The sequence below is a fragment of the Manis javanica genome, chromosome 3 (assembly GCF_040802235.1).
Source record: "Manis javanica isolate MJ-LG chromosome 3, MJ_LKY, whole genome shotgun sequence".
NCBI lineage: Eukaryota > Metazoa > Chordata > Mammalia > Pholidota > Manidae > Manis > Manis javanica.
In genome coordinates, this window is record NC_133158.1 from 35,815,063 (window position 1) to 35,834,954 (window position 19,892).

The window sequence follows — 19,892 nt, forward strand, 5'->3', positions numbered from 1 at the left end:
TAAATGTTAGTCTTGCCAGATAGGGTATTCTTGGTTGGGGACCCTTCCATTTCATTGCATTAAATATATCATGCCACTCGCTTCTGGCCTGTAAGGTTTCTGCTGAGAAGTTGCTGAAAGCCTGATGGTGCTTCTTTTATAAGTGATCTTTTTTCTCATTCTGGCTGCTTTGAGTTCTCTCTCCTTGTCCTTGGTCTTTGTCATTTTAATCATTATATGTCTTGGTGTTGCCTTCCTAGGGTTCCTTGTGTTGGGAGTTCTCTGAACCTCCATGACCTGAGTGACTATTTCCTTCCCCAGATTGGGGAAGTTTTCAAAAATTATTTCCTCAAAGAGACTTTCTATCCTTTTGTCCCTTTCCTCTTCTGGTAACCCTGTAATGAATATTGTTCTGTTTGGATTGGTCACACAGCTCTCTTATTATTATTTCATTCCTAGAGACCCTTTTTCCCCCCTTTATTCCTCATCTTCTTTGTTTTCCTGTTCTCTTATTTCTATTTCTATTTCATTTACCATCTCCACATCCTCTCATCTACTTTTAAATCCCTCTATTGTTTGTTTCATTTCAGATATTGTATTCTTCAGCTCTGAGTGGCTTTTTTTTTTCAGGATTCCTCTCTCTCTTTGTTGAAGTCCTTGAGATCTTGAATACTTTTCTGTAAATCATGAGCATGTTTATGACTTTTATTTTGAAGTCTTTATTAAGAAGGAAGGTGATTTCCGTTTCACTAAGCCTTCTTTCTGGTGTTTTTTCTTGTATTTTTGTTTGGACCAAATTCCTCTGCCTCTTCATTTTTTTTAGTGTTTCTTATGGAATAATAGCTTTGTGTACGAGGCACCCTCTAGTGCCCAGAAGCCCAGTTTCCTTTGTGGGAACCCCAGCTGTTGGCGTGCAGTGGGCGTGGCACCCTCTGCCTTGCTCCTGCTCGTACTGATGTGATGTCAGGTGGGCTGTGTGTGCCCTCAGCTGGCTGCAGGACCAGGGCGCCAGCCTGCTGCAATGGCGGGGGCCACAGGCGAGTGGACCAGCACCTGCTGGGAGGAAAGAGCTTGGCTGGGAGGGTTTCCTGCCTTCCCAGCTGTAGTGCCTGCCTCTACTGCCAGGTCAGGTGGGCCATGCAAACAGAGAAGAGTCTCGGCGGTGCACCCTGGGGCTGCTGTGGGCAGAGTCACCCTCCAGCCAGCCTGGCACGAGGGTGGGGTGGCAGGCGAGTGGGACCCCCACCTGCTGAGAGGAAGGAACAGCAGGCCGCTCACCACAGGGGGCAGCCTTGGGGCTGCATTGCCAGCCAGGGGAAAGGAGCATCTGAAGCTTCTGTGAGTTCCCAACCTGCTGGGCCAAGCAGGCCAGGAAGGTGTCCACTTGCCCTTTCTCCTTAGCAGGGAGCTCTGTATATTCTTTGCCCCTCTGGTGCCCCTCTCACTCCTGGGAAGTTGTTTAAACTGCCCGCTTTTCTTTTGTCTTGGGGCTGGTAATACATACCTATTCTCTGCAAGCGGCTGGAATCTCAACTTCTCCGAGTGCTCCACCCGACTTTGCTTTACAGTCCCACTAACCCCTAGAGCACCATGTGATGTGGGTCCGTGCTCCCGAAGCATATCTCCAGGGCCAGGTGTTAAGTTGTCCTGGGCTTCCACTCCCTTCCCTCTCCACTCCTCTTCCTCCCACCTGCAGGTTGGGGTTGGGAGGAGGGCTCGGGTCCTGCTGGATCGCAGCTTTGTCACTTCACCCTTTTCTGTGTGGTCCTCTCTTCCTCCCAGGTGTAGGCAGTCTATTCTGTGGTCTTCAGGCCATTTTCAGGGTTAATTGTATTCGCTGTATTTTCATGTTTTATGTAATTTGGGGAAGAGGTTTCTGCTTCACTTCTTTACTGCCATTTTTTCCCAGCATCCCAGACCAACACTTTTGTAAAATATAATAAAAATGAACACCTAGAAAAATGAAAGCAAAATAGCTCAGAACATACAAAATACAAACCCATTGATCATGTGCTTGATTGTGTGACAACATAAAATTGCTGTTAAAGTTTCTAAAGTCTTGCTTTCTATTTCTGTGCTTAGCTTATTATGAACCAGGAATAGTTTGTGGACCAGCAGCAGCCTGCAGACCACCGATGGAGGGCACTTGTGTAAACCATAGATCCTTCCCTTAGAGTGGTCAGCCAGCCCTTGGAAAGACAGCTGCAGCTGCCTGAGGGTGCTCGCTGGGGAGCTCAGTGATGACAGAGTGACAGCAGTCCTTCTCTGACACTGAGACCCCCAAACGGTCCCTGTGTATGTGGTTTCATCTATCAGTATAAGCCCTATTAGAAATGGAAACTGAGTAATTTTTAAAATGCTGTGTTCATTATTTATTCATATAAAAATAATGGAAAAGCCTTTACTTCTTAGCATAAGCAACACTTTTAATGAAAAATATTTCCAGACCAGAAAAAGTGATGAGTCGTATTGTTTAACAGTTTTGCAAATCTTTTTAATATTTGGCTTATTGTTATACTGAGCAACAGGGGGAGAACCCAGCTGGAACCAGGTGGAATCCAGCTGGCTCTCATATCTGTTTTCTGCATTTAATCTATGGTATATACCATGTGGCTCCTGGAAAGCTCCACTGTGTACGTGTGACAGAATTAGCTCTACATCAGCTGTGGTTAGGTTGCTAGTTTTAAAAAAAGTTACTTAGTTGTATACAAATATCTCTTATTATTTAGAAATACTTGTGTCTGCTTTTGTTTTAGTGGTTGTCTTCCTACTTGTATCGTTTTTTAGTTTCTTAGTTTTTCCTTCTTGTATTTGAACTTTTACTGTGTGATTGTCAGGGTTATTCTTTTCAAGGTTTATTAGGGTATAATTTATAATAAGTTGCACATATTTTAAATGTACAATTTGATTAACTTTGATATATGTATTTGTGCAAGGAACCATCAGCACAGTTAAGGTAATAAACATATTACCCCTAAAAGCTATCTCATGCCCTCACCTTTTCCTTCCCTGTCCCCAGGCAGCCACCAGTCTGCTTTGTGTCATTTAGATTAGTTTGCATTTTCTGAAATTTCACTTAATTACATATTTGTGCTTTTGTCTATCTGCTTTCAGTATAATTTTGAGTTTCATCCATGTTGCATTTATTGACAGTTCCTTTTTAATGCTGAGTAGTATTTCTTTGAATGGATATACCAATGTGTTTATCCATTCACCTGTTAATTGATATTTGATATATATCCAGATTTTTAGCTATCACAAAAAAGGTGTGAACATTTTTCTATGAATCTGGTATAGGCAGATGCTTACATTTCTCTTGGGGAAATATGTAAAAGTGGAATATCTGGGTCATAAGATAGGTTTATGTTTAACTCTTAAACTACCAAACTGTTTTCCAAAGTGCTTACCACTTTACCTTCTCATTAGCAGTGTACTAAAGTTCCAGTTGCTCCACATTCTCACTAATACCTGGTATGTTAGTCTCTTAAATTTTAGCCATTCTAGTGGAAGTGTTGTGGTATCTCATTGTGGTAGTAATGTTCATTTCCCCAATGACTAGTGACATTGAGCATCTTTTCATGTGTTCACTTCCATCTGTGTTTTTTTTTTTTTGGTGAAATTTCTTTGAAACGGTTTATGCATTTAAGGAAAATTGAGTTGTTTTATTGAGTTATAAGAATGTAAATCTTTTTATATTCTAGCTTTCTATCTGATATAAAATTTTCTCTTAGTCTGTGACTTGACTTTTCATTTTATTGTCTTTTAAAGAGTAAAAGGTTTTACTGTAAAGTGCAGTTTTTTTCCTTTGTTCTTTTGTAGTTCATGTTTTTTTGTATATAAGAAATCTGCCAAGCCCAAGGTCAGGAATTTTGCCAAGTCTCTTGAAGGCTTGCAACTTCCAGGGGGGCTTGGGCAGTAAATTGCAGTGAATTTGGAATAGGTTCAACTCTGAGCACAGCATCTGCCCCCAGCCCCAGAGCTGGGGCACTTGTTCCTGGAGCAGCTTGCACAGTTTATGGGAGCCAGACTGGGCAAAACGACCCTGTCTGTCACATGTTAGGGCTCTGTGCCCTGATGGCTGCTTCTGATCACAGAGGCACAGACAAGAGGCAGAGGCCTTTGTTGCTGTATGTCTTCCCTTTGTTACAAGCCCTTCCCCCTCTGCTGCAGGAACTTCCAGGGGATTTAAAAGGCTGTGCCTCCTCCCACCCCCTGTTTTTTTTCCCCCTTTGGGGAGCCAAGTTGAAGACAAGGACATTCATTCAAAAGCAGCCACACGTGCAGGGAAAATTAGAAAGTCCCTATGCATGCCTGTGGAGACGCACGGACTCAGGAAAGCCCTGAGGAGACCTTAAGTTTACACATCAGGCACGTCCTCAGCGCAGACCCAGCCCACAACAACCAAAACAGACAAAAACCTAGAAGCACAAACAACAGAAACAAAAATCAACATGTGGGAGTTCATCAGACTTCAAGGCTTCTGCACAGCAAAGGAAACAACAAAATGAAATAGCAGCCCATGAAATGGGAGAAAATATTTGCAAACCATATATTGGCTAAGGGGTTGATATCCAAATATATAAAAAAACTCATACAACTCAACAGCAAAAAAACAATTCAGTTAAAAAAAGGGTAGAGGAACTAAATAGACTTTTTTCCAAAGAAGACATACAGATAGCTGACAGATTCATGAAAATATGCTCATCATCACTAATCATCAGGAAAATGCAAGTAAGAACCACAGTGAGATACCACCTGACACCTATGAGAATGGCCATCATCAACAGGACAAATAAGAAGTGTTGGCAAGGATGTGGAGAAAAGGGAGTGCTTATGTGCTGTTGGTGGGCATGTAAATTGTTCACCTGCTGTGGAAAGCAGTATGGAGGTTCTTTAGAAAATTAAGAATAGAACTACCATATGATCCAGCATTTCCACTTCTGGGTATGTGTGTATCTAAAAGAAATGAAAGTAAGATATTGAAAAGAGATATGCACCCTCATGTTTACTGCAGCATTATTTACAATAACCAAGAAATGGAAACAGTCTGAGTGTCCATGAATGGATAAAGAAGGTATGTGTGTACACACACACACACATGGGATATTATTCAGCTGTGAGAAAGAAGGAAATACTGCCATTTGTGACAACATGGAGAGATCTTGAGTATGTTAGGCTAAGTGAGATAAGCCAGACAGAGAGAAATACTGTATGATGTCACCAATCTGTGGAATCTAAAGAAAACAAACTTGTAAAAACAGTAGTGGTGGTAACCAGGGAAGGGGGGAATAAGAGAGATGATTAAGGATACAAACTTGCTGCTAGTAGGTAAATAAGTCATGGAGATGTAATGCACAGGATAGTGGTTATAAACAGTTCTGTATTAGGAACATCAGACATGCTAAGACACTAGATCTTATTCCCACCACAAAAAAAGAAATAATGATGTGATAGGATGTGATGGGAGTGTTCACTAAGACTACAAATGGCAATCATGTTGCAATATAGAAATGTGTCAAATCAATATAATGTACACCTTACATGATGTTATGTACATATATAATCTCAATTTAAAAACAAAAAACAGCAAATGCTGGGAAAGAGGAAAATACTGATATCCAGAGTTACCACATTAATAAATTCAAATGTCCAGTTAAAAAAAAAATCACAATATATAAAGAAGCAGGAGGAAAAAAAGGAGAAAGGAGAGAGAAAAGCAAAACCTAAAACCAGCAGTGACTGTTCCTGTCACTCTCCTGATGGAGAACCCACTAGTCAGAGGCTTTTAACACAACTTTGTCTTGAAGATGCTCAAAGAACTAACAGAAGACATGGAAAATGTCACGAATGTGTGAACAAAATGGAAATACCAATAAAGGAAAACCTAAAAAGAAATGAAAAAAATTCTAAGTTGAAAAGTACAATAACTGACATGAAAATTTTGTTAGGAGGATTCAGAGGCAGATTTGAAAAGGCAGAAGAAAATCAGTGAACTTAAAGGCAGGACAGTGGAAATTATCAAGTCTGAGGAACAGAAATAAAAAAAGATTGAAGAAAAGTGAACCGAGGGGCTGGCAGCACACCACTAAGCAGACCAGTTCTCTGCAACTGTGGGGATCCCAGAAGGAGAGGAGGCCAAGGAGGGAGAATATTTGAAGAAACAGTGTCTGAAAAAGGTTAAAATTTCATGGAAGCCATGAATATAAACATCCAAGAAGCTCAACAAACTGTAAATAGGATGAATTCTTAGAGATCCCCACCAAGACTTAATTACAATCGAATTGTCGAAAGAGAATTTTGAAAGCAGCAGGAGAGACGCAACTCATCATATAAGGGAGCCTCAACAAGACGATCAGTAGGTTTTCTTACTAGAAACTTCGGAGGCTAGAAAGGCAGTGGCAAACAAGAAAAAAAATGTCAACTAAGAAACATATGTCCAGCAAAAATGTTTTTTAAAAGTAAGGGAGAAATTAAGACATTTCTAGATTCTAAAGCTGAGGGAGTTTGTTATGACTAGTCCTGTCTTGCAAGAAATGCTAAAGTGAGTCCCTTCCAGGTTGAAATGAAAGGGCACTAGATAGTAACTTGAAGCCATAGGAAGAAATAAAGATCTCAGTAAAAGTAAATGCATGGGCAATTATGAAAGCTGGTGTTATTGTAACAGTGGTTCGTAACTCTACTTCATGTTTTCTACATGATTTGAGAGGGTAAAACAGTTTTAAAACTCCGTTATTAGTCTAAAAGCTAGTATCAGTTCAACTTTGGTTTGTGACTCCACGTTTTATTTTCTGCATAATTTAAGAGGCCAATACATTTAAAATAATGGTTCATGTTTTTTAACACAGTGTATAAAGATGTAATTTAGTGACATCAGTAAGAGAAAGGAGGGGACTGCCATTAAGAGGACAGAATGTTATTGAAGGTAAACTTGTAAATTAAAATTAGTGTTATAACTTTAAGATGTTAAATGTAATCCCCATGGTAACCACAAAGAAAATAGCTAACGAATATACACAAAAGGAAATGAGAGGAATTTAAACATTTTACTGCAAAAACTCAATTACAAAGAAGAGAGTAAATGCAAAAATGAGCATAAAAGCTCTAAGACATATAAAAAACCAATTGGAAAATGAAGGAAGTGTCTCCTTCTGAGTAATTACTTTGAAAGTAAATGATTTAAGCTCTGCAATCAAAAGACTCTCTATTGCCAGAACGGATTTTAAAGAAACGATCCAACTATATGCTGTCTACTAGAGACTCACTTTAGATCCAAAGACAAACAGATTGCCAGAGAAATAAGCAAAATACAGCATATGCAGCCAATGCAATATTACCCATCCTTTAAAAGGAGGGGAATTCTGATGTAGGCTACAGCATGGATGAGCGTTGAGGACACTGTATCAAGTGAAACATGCTAGCCGCAAAAGGACAAATACTGTGTGGTTCCACTTAGGAGATCCTTACAGTTAGATTCATTGAGACAGGAAGTATAAGGGTGGCTGCCAGGGGTGGGGTTGGGGAATGGGGGATTCACGTCTAGTGGATATAGAGTTTCAGTTTGGGAAGATGGAAAGAGTCCTGGAGATGGTCGCACATCAGTGTGAATGTACTTAATGCCAACAAACTATATACTTAAGTATGGTTAGGATAGTCAATTTTATGTGTATTTTACTACAGTATAAAATGTTGGGGGGAAAAACCAATTGACCATTTGTGTGGGGTCTGTTTCTGAGTCCTTTATTCTTTCTGTTGACCTATTTGTCTACCTTTAAGCAGATACCACATTGTTTTCTTATGGAGCTTTATAATCAGACTTGAAATGAGGTTGGGTTAGTCCTCTAATTTTGTTCTTTTCTAAAGTTGTTTGGCTCCTCTAGGTGCTTTGCATTATCTTCTAAATTTTAATCAGCTTTTCAGTTTCAGCAGAAAGGCCTGCTGGTGTTACGATTTGGGATTACAATAAATCTAAACCAGTTTGAGGGAGAATTGAGATATTTAACACTATTGATTTTAGCACTTCTGATCCGTGATCTCTCCATTTATTTGATTCTTACTTGATTTCTCCAGTGTTTTGTTGTGTACTTATCAGTGTATATAGACCATGGACAATTTTTGACAAGTTTTATGTGATTCTACTTTTTTCTGTATGTACTTGTTTCTATTTCTAGAATTTTTCTTTATAATCTATATTTTGTTTACTTCATTAATAAAAAAAATTTACACCTTTTAAGGGAAATTTAGAAAATACAAACAAGATGAAAGAAAAATGCTACCCATTGTATCGTCATTTTTTATTGAAAATCAGTTTTAGTTGAACTTCAACAGTGTGTTTCCTTAGGGATTTCTTAGTCCAAACTCAAAATTTTGAGTTTTTTCCATTAAATTTAGTGTGTATATAATATAATTTTTCATAATGTCGTTATTTGCTTTAAAGGTCTTTATTTTGAGATAATTGTAGGTTCACATGCAGTCGTAAGAAGTAATTCAGAAATCATTTATATCCCTCACACCCAGTTTTGCCCATCATGTTGACTTCATAGCATGCATCTGCGTAACTATGGTACAATATCAGAAGGAAGAAGTTGATGTCAGCGCAGTAGTCAGATTGTATTGGTTTTACCTGTACGGATTTGTGTTTGTGTGTGTGTGTGAATGCTGATGGGATTTTATCACATGTACGTTTTTGTGACAACCGCCACATCCTTCAGAGCAGTTACGTCACAGTCTCTCGTGCTGGCCTTTTACAGCCGTGGCAGCCTCTCGCTCTCTCCTGCCCCAACCTTTGGCAACTGCTAATCTGTTCTCCACTGATACACGTTTGTTACTTCAAAAATGTTATATTAATGAAACTGTGTAGTATATAAATATTTGAGATTGGCTGCTTTCACTCAGCATAATTCTTTGAGTTGCTGTACTAGTGGTTTATTCCTTTTTTTGTTCAGTAGGTGGAATACTAGTCTGTAGACTGTTCTAACACTGAATATTGGTTATTTCCAGTTTTGGGTGGGACTCTCCTGAATAAAACTGCTATGTATATTTGTGTGCAAATTTTTGTGTAAACACGTTCTCATTCCTATGGGATAAATGTCCAGGAGTGCAATTGCTGGGTCCTAAGGTAGTTGCATGTCCAGTTACCTTCAAAGTGACTATGCCATTTTACATTCCAACCAGCAGTGTATGAGTGGTGTAGTTTCTGTGTCTTTTTGCCAAGATGTCACTGTTTCTGTGTTTTTTCTAATTTTAACCATTCAGTACATGTGGAATGATATCTCACTAATTAAAATGTAATTTTAATTTCCCTAATGGCTGAAGATGTTGAACAGTTTTTCACATGTTAAGTTTCTCTGTTGACCTCCTCAGTGAATACAGTTGGTATTTGTATATTAATCTTGTGTCCTACAACCCTCTTAAACTCCTTTATTAGCTCTTGGAGGTTTTTTGATGGTCCCAGAGGATTTTCCACATAGACAATCATATTGTTGGTAATTACGGACAGTTTATTTCCTCCTTTCCAATCTGGTTTCCCTTTCTCTCTTTTGTTTTATTACAGTGGCTCAGACCTCCAAGTATGATGTTAAATAGGAGTGGTACAAGCAGACTTCTCTGACTGGTTCCTGACTTTAGGGAGAAACTACTCAAATTTTTTACCATTAACTATGATGTTAGTTGTGCTTTTTGGTAGATGCTCTTTAGATTAAGGAAGTTTCCCCTTATATCTAGTTAGCTGAGAGTTTTCATTATAAATTGTGTCAATTTTTGTCCAATACTTTTTCTGTATTGCTTGAGGTGATTTTTTTGGTCTTTGGTCTGTTCAGTGGCCAATTACAATGACTGGTTTTTGAATGCTGAACCGCTCCTACATTCCCACTGTCGTGATGTATTAGCCTTTTTCATACTGTTGGATTCAGTTGGATTCAGCTAAAATTTTAAGAATGTTTGGATCTATGTTCCTACAAGATATTGGTCTGTAGTTTAATTTTCTGATATTTTTGTCTTTTTTTTAAATCAGAATAATTCTGGCCTCAGAGGATGAATTGGGAATTGTTTCCTCCTCTTCAAGTTTCTGTAAGACTTTGTGTAAAATTGGTAGTATTTTTCCCCTTAAACATTGGGCATAACTCACCAGTGAAGCCATTTGAGCCTGGAGTTTTCTCAGTGAAAGAGTTCTAAGGAATTCAGTTTCTTTAACAGATACTTGGGTTGTCCATTTCTTCTTCTGGGAACTTCAATATTTCATGTCTTTAAAGGAATTTGTCCATTTTATCAAAGTTTTTGGGTTTATTAAAGTTGCTTATAATCTTCCCTTATATATTATCCTTCTTAAGTATGTAAGATTTGTAGTGATATCCCCATTGTTGATTTTTTAGAAGTATTCCACTGTGGGCAGACAGTATGTAATCTGAATCATTTTAAATTTATCGAGATATGTTTTATGGCTATGATATGGTCTATCTTATAAATGTTCTTCTGTGTGCACTTGAAAGGAATATTCTCCATTGTTTGGTTGAGTATTCTATTGATAAGGAAAATATTCAACACAGCCCACAAGGTCAGCAAACCACTTTTTTCCTCCAGTTGGCAAAACCCTCCCAGCTGCCCCCTCCCCTCCTCCAGGCTCCTCTGTTGCCCTGCACATGCCGAAATGCCACGTATCAAAATAATACAAATTGCTCCCCTTGCTTGTGCTCAGGGCTCAGACCTTGGGAGATCACTCCCCTCTGAGCCCGCCGGTGTGAAATAAACCTCAACACACCAACACCTCTGAGTGCTGCTTGGTTCCTCCGTCAGTGATCCAGTCCAGGTTTTCCAGTGTTTTCTGTAACACCATAAATGTCAATTAGGACAGATTGGCTGGTAGTGTTGTTCAAATCTAATGTATCCTTCCAAATTTCTTGTTTACTTTTTCTATCAGTTATTGAAAGAGGGAAATTAAAACTTCCAACAATAATTGTGTGGGTTTTTTTCTTTTCCTTTCTGTCTATGAAGTTTTTTTCTTCAGATATTAGATGCATAAAAATGCATGATTGTTTTATCCTTGTGATGAGTTGACTCCTTTGTCATTATGAAGTGACCTTCTCTATCTCTGATGATAGCCTTTGCTCAGAAAGCTACTTGGCCTGATGTTAATATTGCTGCTCCAGCTGTCCTCTGATTGGTATTAGCATGCTGTCTCCTTTTCTATCCCCCTGATTTGTGCTTTTATACTCAAAGTGGGTTTCTCTTCCATTTAATAAGCATTAGAAGGGATTGTAGAAATACAAACCACGAAGCACACACTACAGTAAAAATTGTTGTAGGCACGTTCCACTAATGAATGATAAATTAATGAGTGAAAATTTAAGGAGAAAAAGTTCATAATTTCAAAGAAGCCTCCCCTATGATACTAATGAGGAGGGGGAAATAGTAACTTTATGTGGAGAATCTAGGCAAACACCACCTTAGACACATGATCAAGATTAGCATCACCAATAATAAGACTTAGTGACATCATGTCCCTAGCCCCGGATATAACAGACCAAGAAAGGCACATCACCCCTGTGGTATTCCTGCCCAAAACATATGGCCTCAGTCTAATAATGAGACCACCCCAAGCAAAACCAAACTGAAAGACATTCCACAAAGTCACCAGTGTTTCCAAAGTGTTGAGGTCATGAAAGACACTGGAAAGACTGAAGAACAGTCCCGGACTGGAGGGCCCTAAGGAGACAGGACCATTAAACACAGCATGGATCCATGATTGGGTCCTGGAACAGAAATGGGGTGTTAATGGACCAGCCAGTGAAATTCCAATTAGCTCTGTAATTCAGTTAGTAATACTGTATGAATGTTGATTTCCTAATTTTGATAATTTTACCATGGTTCTATCAGGTTCTGTTAGGAGAAGCTAGAAGAAATAGTGAGGGAACTCCACACTATTTTTGCTGCTTTTATTTGAATCTAAAATTATTTCAAAATAAAAGTTTAAAATAATAATAATAAAGTGGTTGTCTTTTAGGTAACATAGTTGAATGTTGTCTTTTTAAGATGTCCAGTCTGATAGTCTGTGCCTTTTCATTTAGTTTTGATATATGATTAATTTAATCTTATTTATTTATTTTTTTGATAACATGGGTGGATGTATTAAGATTTGAGTGCAAACTTAAAAACAAGAACAAAGCTTTTCATCAAGAACAAACACCAAAACCTAAGAAACAATCTTGCAATCGTGCATTTTAACAGAAAGTATAAATATGAATACATTTTACCTTGTCACTACATTTGAAAATTAAAATCTCTCTTTCCAAATCCCAAATACCACACATATCTTGCTTGTTGTAAATAATGCTAGAATGAACATAGGGATGCGTATCTTTTCAAATTAGTGTTTTTGTTTTCTTCAGGTAAATACCCACAGGTGGAATTACTGAGTCATATGCTATTTCTAATTTTTTGAGGACCCTCCATACTGTTTTACATAGTGGCTGCACCAGTTTACATTCCCATAACAGTGCCTGAGGGAGCCCTTTTCTCCACATCCTCATCAACACTTCTTTCTTATCTTTTGGATAGTGGCCTTTCTGTCTGGTGTGAGGTGATACCTCTTTGTGGTTTTGATTTGCATTTCCCTGGTGATTAGTGATGTGGGACATCTTTTCATGTATCTGTTGGTCCTCTATATGTCATTTTTGGAAAAATGTCTTGTTCCGGTCGTCTGCCTCTTTTTTATAGGATTGTTTGGGGGTTTATTTGGTGTTGAGTGGTATGAGTTCTATATATATATTTTGGATATCACCCCCTTATTGGATAGGTCATTTGCAAAACCTTCTCCCATTAAGCAGGTTGCCTTTTTGTTTTGTTGGTGGTTTCCTTTGCTGTGCGAAACTTTGTTTCTAGGAGCCAGACCCTGGGAACTCCCAAATGTTCATCAAGAAGTGACTGGATAAACAGTTTTAACACCCATAGAGTAGAATATTGAACCATAAAAAGTCATGACTATTTATACATGCAACACTATGGCTGAATCTCAAAACCATTATGCTGAGCCACAGAAGCCAGAGCAAAATAGTATGTGCTGTGTGATTCCTTTCACATCCAACTCAAAAACAAACTAATCCATGGACACAAAGGAGAGGTGCACTCGCCTGGGGATGGAGATGGAGATGGAGGATTGATAGCAAAAGGGTGTAAGGAAACGTTTGGTGGAAAAGGGAATTTTTGTGTGCAGGGATGGTTTTATAGGCAGATGTCAGTACTAAAGTGAAATATTGTGAAAGTAGTTTACGGTATGCTAATTACATATGTCAATAGCATTGAAAAAATAAATTGAAAATGAGGGGTTTGGACTCCATTTGAGAAATGCGTATTTCTCATTAGTGACCCATGTGTATAAAAGTTCCTAAGTATAAGTTATGTATAAGTATAATCCTAAGTATGATTTTTTTAAAGGTATAATAGTAATGAAGTTTAATTTGTTGATAGTTTTCAAGAACACTTTAAGTAGCTTGACATGTGTAAAATTGTATACACACTAAGTGTACAGTTATAAACCAGTGATTGTTCCATTTTGCTCTAATGAACGTGAGTGTTGGTGTAGAGACCACATGTGTAAAATTGTATACACACTAAGTGTACAGTTATAAACCAGTGATTGTTCCATTTTGCTCTAATGAACGTGAGTGTTGGTGTAGAGACCATGCTGTCCTCAGAACCTGTGGACTTGAGTGAAAAGGCCATGGTTTCTGAAAACCAGGTAGATGCGGGCTTTCTAGCCTGACAGTGTGGGATAATTCTAGGAGTTGAATACTTACTCTCTAATTTTCTAGAAGTTACTTGTAATGAAAAAGGAATTTTAGGCTTAGTTTGCCTGCAGAGAAGTTTACATCCCATAGCTGTACAGTCCACTGCAGTTTCACACAACGACTATACCCATGTGAATAGCTCCCAGATCAAGAAACAGAGCGCTGCCTGATACTGTTCAAAATGCAGTTCTTGCTGGGCTGATTCGGTGAAACTGAACGTATGCTGAATGGCCATGACGGGACGGTGTTCAGCTCTGAAGTCTCTGACACTGGGATTGTAGGCTATACAAAAATTGTTCTGTTTACTTTTATTGGCATACACATAGCTCTTATTTTGTTAAATCAAGATATTTTCTCTTGGCAGTGGACTCTCGAAAAATTGACCAGGAGGGGAAAATCCCAGAGGAAACTTTAGAGAAACTGAAGAGCCTGGGGCTTTTCGGGATGCAAGTCCCAGAAGAATATGGTAAGTAAAGGAAAACAGCACCCCTCTGGCTTTACAAGAGCACTTCAGATCTGTCTGAAAAGAATTCTGTTTGGGAAAGGTGGCCCTTACATGCAGTATGTCCCAGATCAAGTCATAAAACTGCTGGACTTCATACAAATGCACATTGTGGGCTGGCAAGTGTGTGTTGACTCGGGGGCTTGTGAGCAGGAAGAGCTGTGGGGTTTTGTGCTTTCTTCATCTGGAGTGGATGAGGCCCACCGCCGGATATGTGCCTTCTGGATCCCTGTGCGCAGCGGAGTGTGTCACCTCCAAGCCAAACTGGCTGATGCCCTGTCATCTCCCCTGGGAAGCCGTTTGCCAGCTTCTCGTCCTGGGGCAGAGGAGTAAAGCTTATAGAGGCAGTGATCTGATCAGCAGGAACCTTCAAGCAAGGTCCGTTGACCTTTGGACTGTCCCTCTAATTCTTGGATCAGGACAGTGATGTTTTCAGTCCCACATGCAAGACCTTGCCTTTCTCTGCAGGATCCCAGTGTAATTCTGCTTTATAGATGTGGCCAGTCCCTCCAGCTTGTCTCCCTTCTGCCTAATCTAGAGTTGGTCATCTAAATTCAGTGGGGATTAAAGAGACAGGCAAGAACTATGTCGGGAGAGAGGAATGGAAAACATTTCAAAGAATCAGGAAGGATGTGATCATGTACGTGCATGTGGGCACATCCACCCACCATTTATTTGACTCTCAGGTCCTTGTGCAATCACCATGTGGCTCTGGGCTTTACAGCCTGCCCCCTGCGCCCACCACTCTCTGAGCCCTCCCTGGGGCTGCTTCCAGCTCTGTTCAGCTGAGGATCAGGAGCTCAGGGGGGACGGCTGGTGGTGGTGCTCTAAGGGCTGGCATATTTTGTGGCTGTGAGCTGGCCGTTTGGAGGTTTAATATTTGGGGCATTTTCCCAGCCAGGTTATGAGTTAGGTTTTTGCACAGCTAGTCACAGAGACCAGGAGCTTTCCTGATGTTGTGTCCTTGCCTGCTTTACTTCTAAAGACTGAAGTTACGGCTGTCCCCCCACCTGCTGCCGCCAAGGATGGGGACCCTCAGTGTTTGTAGAATAAGTTCCCACTTGTACCTGGCCCAGAGCTGGTCCAGTCTGAGACAAAATGAAAATTCAGGGCAGACTAGTGTGGTGCCGGGTGTGTACCTGAGGCACATTTTCATTAAGCTAAATCTTAGTTTACATGTATGTTTATTGCAGTGTTTTAAGCTATTAAATGACGTCCATCCTTGTCATCCAATGAAATACCTCTTTCCACATGTCCAGACGTATAGAAAAATCAGCCCATCTGCAGAAGATGCAAGCGCTTCAGCGGTGCTGCTGCCCCTAGTGGGCAGGCCGCTGTGCTCTCTGCAAGGGAAGCTTTGCAGCCCCATCTCCTGCCTAAACTCTGGCTGCTGCTTCGGGAGGCAAGACTGAGCTCTGCTTGGAGAGCTGAGACTTGTCAGCAGTGTAACTCCCGAGGGACGGGTAGTTGGCTCTGTGCCTGCCAACCGGTGTGGAGTATTAAAATGGAAAGATGGCGGGGTAGGGCTGGAGAGTCCGGGTTGGGCCATCCTCAGCTAAAAAAAAACAGGGCTTGGAGAAAACAGTAGCAGAAGAAAGCTACTGAACACAGACAGGTTAGTAATAATGTGTATTCGCCTGAAAACTCCTCTTAAAATTCTCTTGATTGATGGAACAGTTTCCCCTCCGAAACAACCTCTGTGTAAATCTGGTACATGCATGTGCTTTATGCTAGCACATATGGGAGGGGTGATTGGTATGAGGTGGTGCCACCCCATATCCCTTATTCTTGTTTTGTGTCCTATTCTCTGGTGTGAAACTGCTCTTCCTTTCCTGAAATGAGTTTGGGGCTGCCTGGCTCTCCCTCTGTCTCTCTTCTTTCTTTCTTTACCCTTCTTTGAGAAATTAAGGCAACAGCAGCCTCATGTTTGTGCCCAAACATTTTTGGGTGAATGTTCACAGTCTGGCATTTTCCTGAGACTAGTTGGAAACCACAGTTCTGGAAAACAGAGGGCCTTCCTGTTGCCCCCTGAGCCTGGGTTTCCCCCCCCCAGGTCCCTGTGTGCCACTTGGATACATGGACCCTTCCTGCCCCTCACCCCTCCGCCCATCAGTGGTCTCCACGCACCTGTCACCTGACCTCAGATGACTGCTGTCCCCCTGTGATTTTAGTGATTGGTTCTTGAGAGGAAAGCATCCGCCTGTTTTTTTTTTTAACAAAACTGTCTGCCTCAGGATATGAAATGAGTAAGAGTGGAAGTGTTTTGATTGAAACAGGGCAGGAGGTGGGTACAGGCAGTGTCCTTTGCGTGTGAGTGGTGCCTGCAGTTGGGCAGTGGCTGCAAGGCCAGCTCCCTTGCTCGAGGCCCAGCCCTACTGACTTGTTGGCCACATGACCTTGGGCCTCAGTTTGTCATTTGTAAGGTGCACATAAGCCCACCCGGCCATTTCTAGAGGTTAAAGATGAAATACAAGATACACAAGGCCGGTGGGCTTTGTTTCTTTAATCATGTTGTCTTGTACTCCTAGAGCGGTGGGTGCTGCCCAGCCAGGGTGAGTTTAGCCCTCCAGGGAACGCTTGGCAGCACCTTACAGACTTTTCTGGTTGTCAGAACTGGGGGGAGCGGGAACTGCTGGCTTGCAGTGGGCAGGGGCCCAGGGTGCTGCTGAACATCCAGCAGTCACAGGACCGTCCCCACGACAAGGAATGGCCCGACTCGAGGGGTCAGTACTGCCACGGCGGGGACACCTGTCCAGACGTCCAGGGTACTGGGACTGGGGCCTGGATAGTTGTCCCGTTTGTAAAGATCTGTATTTGTGGCAGAAGATATTCACACCATATTAAATAATCTAGCATAGATAGAGATATTTTGATTTATTGTGTATTAAATATTTTTATATTAGAAATACATATGTACCTGCCTAGAAAAAAGGCTGAAAGGATATGCACAGGAATGTCTGTGTGGTAGGTTTATGGGTGATTGCAGTTTTCCTGGTACCTTTCCGTTTGGTGATTTTTTTTAATGGTAGGTAATCTGACATTACTTCATAATCAGAAAAACCACTAAAGCCATGTGCCTGTAACAGGAGGAATCTGGGGCTGGACCTCAAGTAAAGCTGGGCTGTTCCTTCTCCAGGTGGCCTGGGCCTCTCCAACACCATGTATGCACGTCTGGGGGAAATCGTCAGCCTGGATGGGTCGATCGCCGTGACCCTGGCAGCTCATCAGGCCATTGGCCTCAAGGTCAAGTGTGTGCAGTTTCTGGCTGATGCTCAAGGTCTTCTGGAGTCGCACGTGGCACTGAGGCCAGAGGCCTGCTCGCCTTCACCCAGAAGGGAATGGGTCTTGTGGACTCAGGGTCTTGGAGGAGGGCCCGGGCTGCTCCTGCAGAGCCTCCATCGTGCACACACCCTCCCCAGCACCCCGAGCAACAGCCCTCTGATTGCACTGTCCCTTCCCTTGAACCCTCCTCCTGTCCCCACCACCTGTGACACATCCTTTGAGGCGTGGGCCAGGTGCTGCCGCCTCTGTGGAGCTGCCTGTTCCTGGGGCTGCCAGGCAGCCTCCCCCAGCCCTTGAGTCGCTCTCCCGGGGCCAGACGCGTCCTCCCTGCAGTCTGCGCACGTATTCCTTACCCTGCTGGGCCTGCAGCATTTCTGGGCAAGGCTAGGGTCACACAGCTCTTAGTAACAGTCCCATTACTCCGGATGTTTTTGTTCAATGTAGAGATCAAGGGTGCTGAATGAGCAGTGAGCTCTCCCCTACCCCCAAGAGCATGTGGTCACTGTGCAGTCCCTCAGGAAGAGGGGACTCTCCACTTGGCAGGGCGGGGCAGCTCTCACCCTGACTGAGCACCTCCTATGCCAGCTGTGGTTCTGGCACAACTGCGTCTCCACATTTTATCACCCAGACCCCTTCCCCTGGGTAGGATTACCCCCAGTGTGTCAGTGATGAGATGGAGGCTCAGAGCAGGGACGTCCCTTGCCCAGGGCCACCCCCTGGGAAGTGGAGGCACAGCAGTGAAACTACCCGAGTCCGACCCCTGGGGACGGCCGCTGTCCTCCAGGCCAGGCAGCCATCCCCTGTCCATTTCTCCCTGAGGCTGCCAGCTGAGCTCGGGATGTCCCCTCATGCACGTAGTAATCATGTTCTCCAGAAAGGCCCACGTGCAGCAAGCACATCGTACACACTGTCTTCTCCCCGCAGCTGATGTCAGCCTTGTGTGCTTTGTCTAGGGGATCATCTTGGTGGGCACCGAGGAGCAGAAGGCCAAATACCTGCCCAGACTGGCATCCGGTGAGCACATCGCCGCCTTCTGCCTGACGGAGCTGAGCAGGTCTGTCCCTCGCAGGAGGCTCCCCATGGTGTGCACAGCATCTCCCGGGGGCCCTGGGGTGAGGGCTGTAGTTTTTGTGAAAGAGGTGGTGACTTTCCTTTCTGCCTCCCTGGAATTTCCAGAGAGTCCACTTAGCAACTTTTCTTGCCAGTTCTCTTCTTGTTCTCTTATATTTACCTTATTTCTCTGTCCCAGCAAGACTTAACAGACTAACATACCTGACGGCACCTAGCAAATAATTTTTTTTTTGTATTTTGCAACACACATTATATATGATAATAGATTCAGGCTTCAGAGTACCTGTCAGAGTATGTAGGACAGGTGGTATTGTTCCCGTTTAACATACCAGGAACTGGGGTTCAGTGACGTGTGTCCCTGGCCCCAGATCACACAGCTAGGGCCTGACCAGGCCGGCACAGGACCCAGGCTTTGTTGTGATGGCAGGTGCACTGCTGGGACCACACTCCACCCTGGAGCCCAGGTGCCCTGAACCCTCCTCAGAAGAGCTCGGAGAAGCCCACTCCAAGCAGGCACTGCCACGTTCAGACCTGAGTGCAAGTGGTCATGTGATAAAGCAGGAGTAGGCCTCAGCGCCTGCTGCCTGTTCCTGAAAACAGTTTTACTGGAATATTCTACCTGCTCTTACACCCCACAGCAGCAGAGTTGAGGACACCCTGCCACCTACAAAGCTGAATATATTTATTATCTGACCCTTTATCTTCAAAGCTTGCCAACTCCTGTGTTTAAAGTTCTGAACACCTCCACTGGGAGCCCTGGAAACCATTCTGGATTCCCAGCACTGACCCTGCACCACCTGTTTCTGCTTCCGCAGTGGGAGTGATGCTGCCTCCATCCAGGCCAGGGCCACGTTGAGTGAGGACAGGAAGCACTACGTCCTCAACGGCTCCAAGGTACAGCCCGTGGCCTCACCGGGGCCCTCCTCGCAGCCTTCACCACCATGCACCACCATGCCGTGTGCTCTCCTTTCGGGGAAGATACTGGGGCAAACAGAGGTGAAGTGACTGGCACATCCTCTGCGCACTTGGTGGCAGAACCACGACTGGAACGAAGGTGTCCTCGTTGGTCACACCTAGACCAGCTCCCTCCCTGAGCTGCTGTTGTGTTGGATTTTTAGTTCTTTATTACACAGAATCTCAAATGTGCAAAAGCTGAGCATAGTGAACTAGCATGTTCCTGCCACCTGCTCAGCAGCCATTAGCCATTAGCCATTAGCCACCAGCCACGTTTTTTTGGCCAGCATCGCCAGACCCGGTTGCATCTGCGGCGATAGCAGCCT

The 19,892-nt window shown here is 42.6% G+C and overlaps 1 protein-coding gene across 3 annotated transcripts in view; it reads left to right on the forward strand.

Annotated features, from left to right (window-relative positions):
- ACAD9 (acyl-CoA dehydrogenase family member 9) overlaps positions 1-19,892 on the forward strand; it is a 48,145-nt gene that overhangs the window by 15,272 nt on the left and 12,981 nt on the right. For all 3 annotated transcript variants that reach the window (XM_017675940.3, XM_017675941.3, XM_037023806.2), the window contains exons 3-6: positions 14,122-14,223; positions 17,396-17,502; positions 18,495-18,595; positions 19,428-19,506. In XM_017675940.3, coding sequence (XP_017531429.3) covers positions 14,122-14,223; positions 17,396-17,502; positions 18,495-18,595; positions 19,428-19,506 — 389 coding nt within the window. The remainder of the gene's footprint in view (positions 1-14,121; positions 14,224-17,395; positions 17,503-18,494; positions 18,596-19,427; positions 19,507-19,892) is intronic.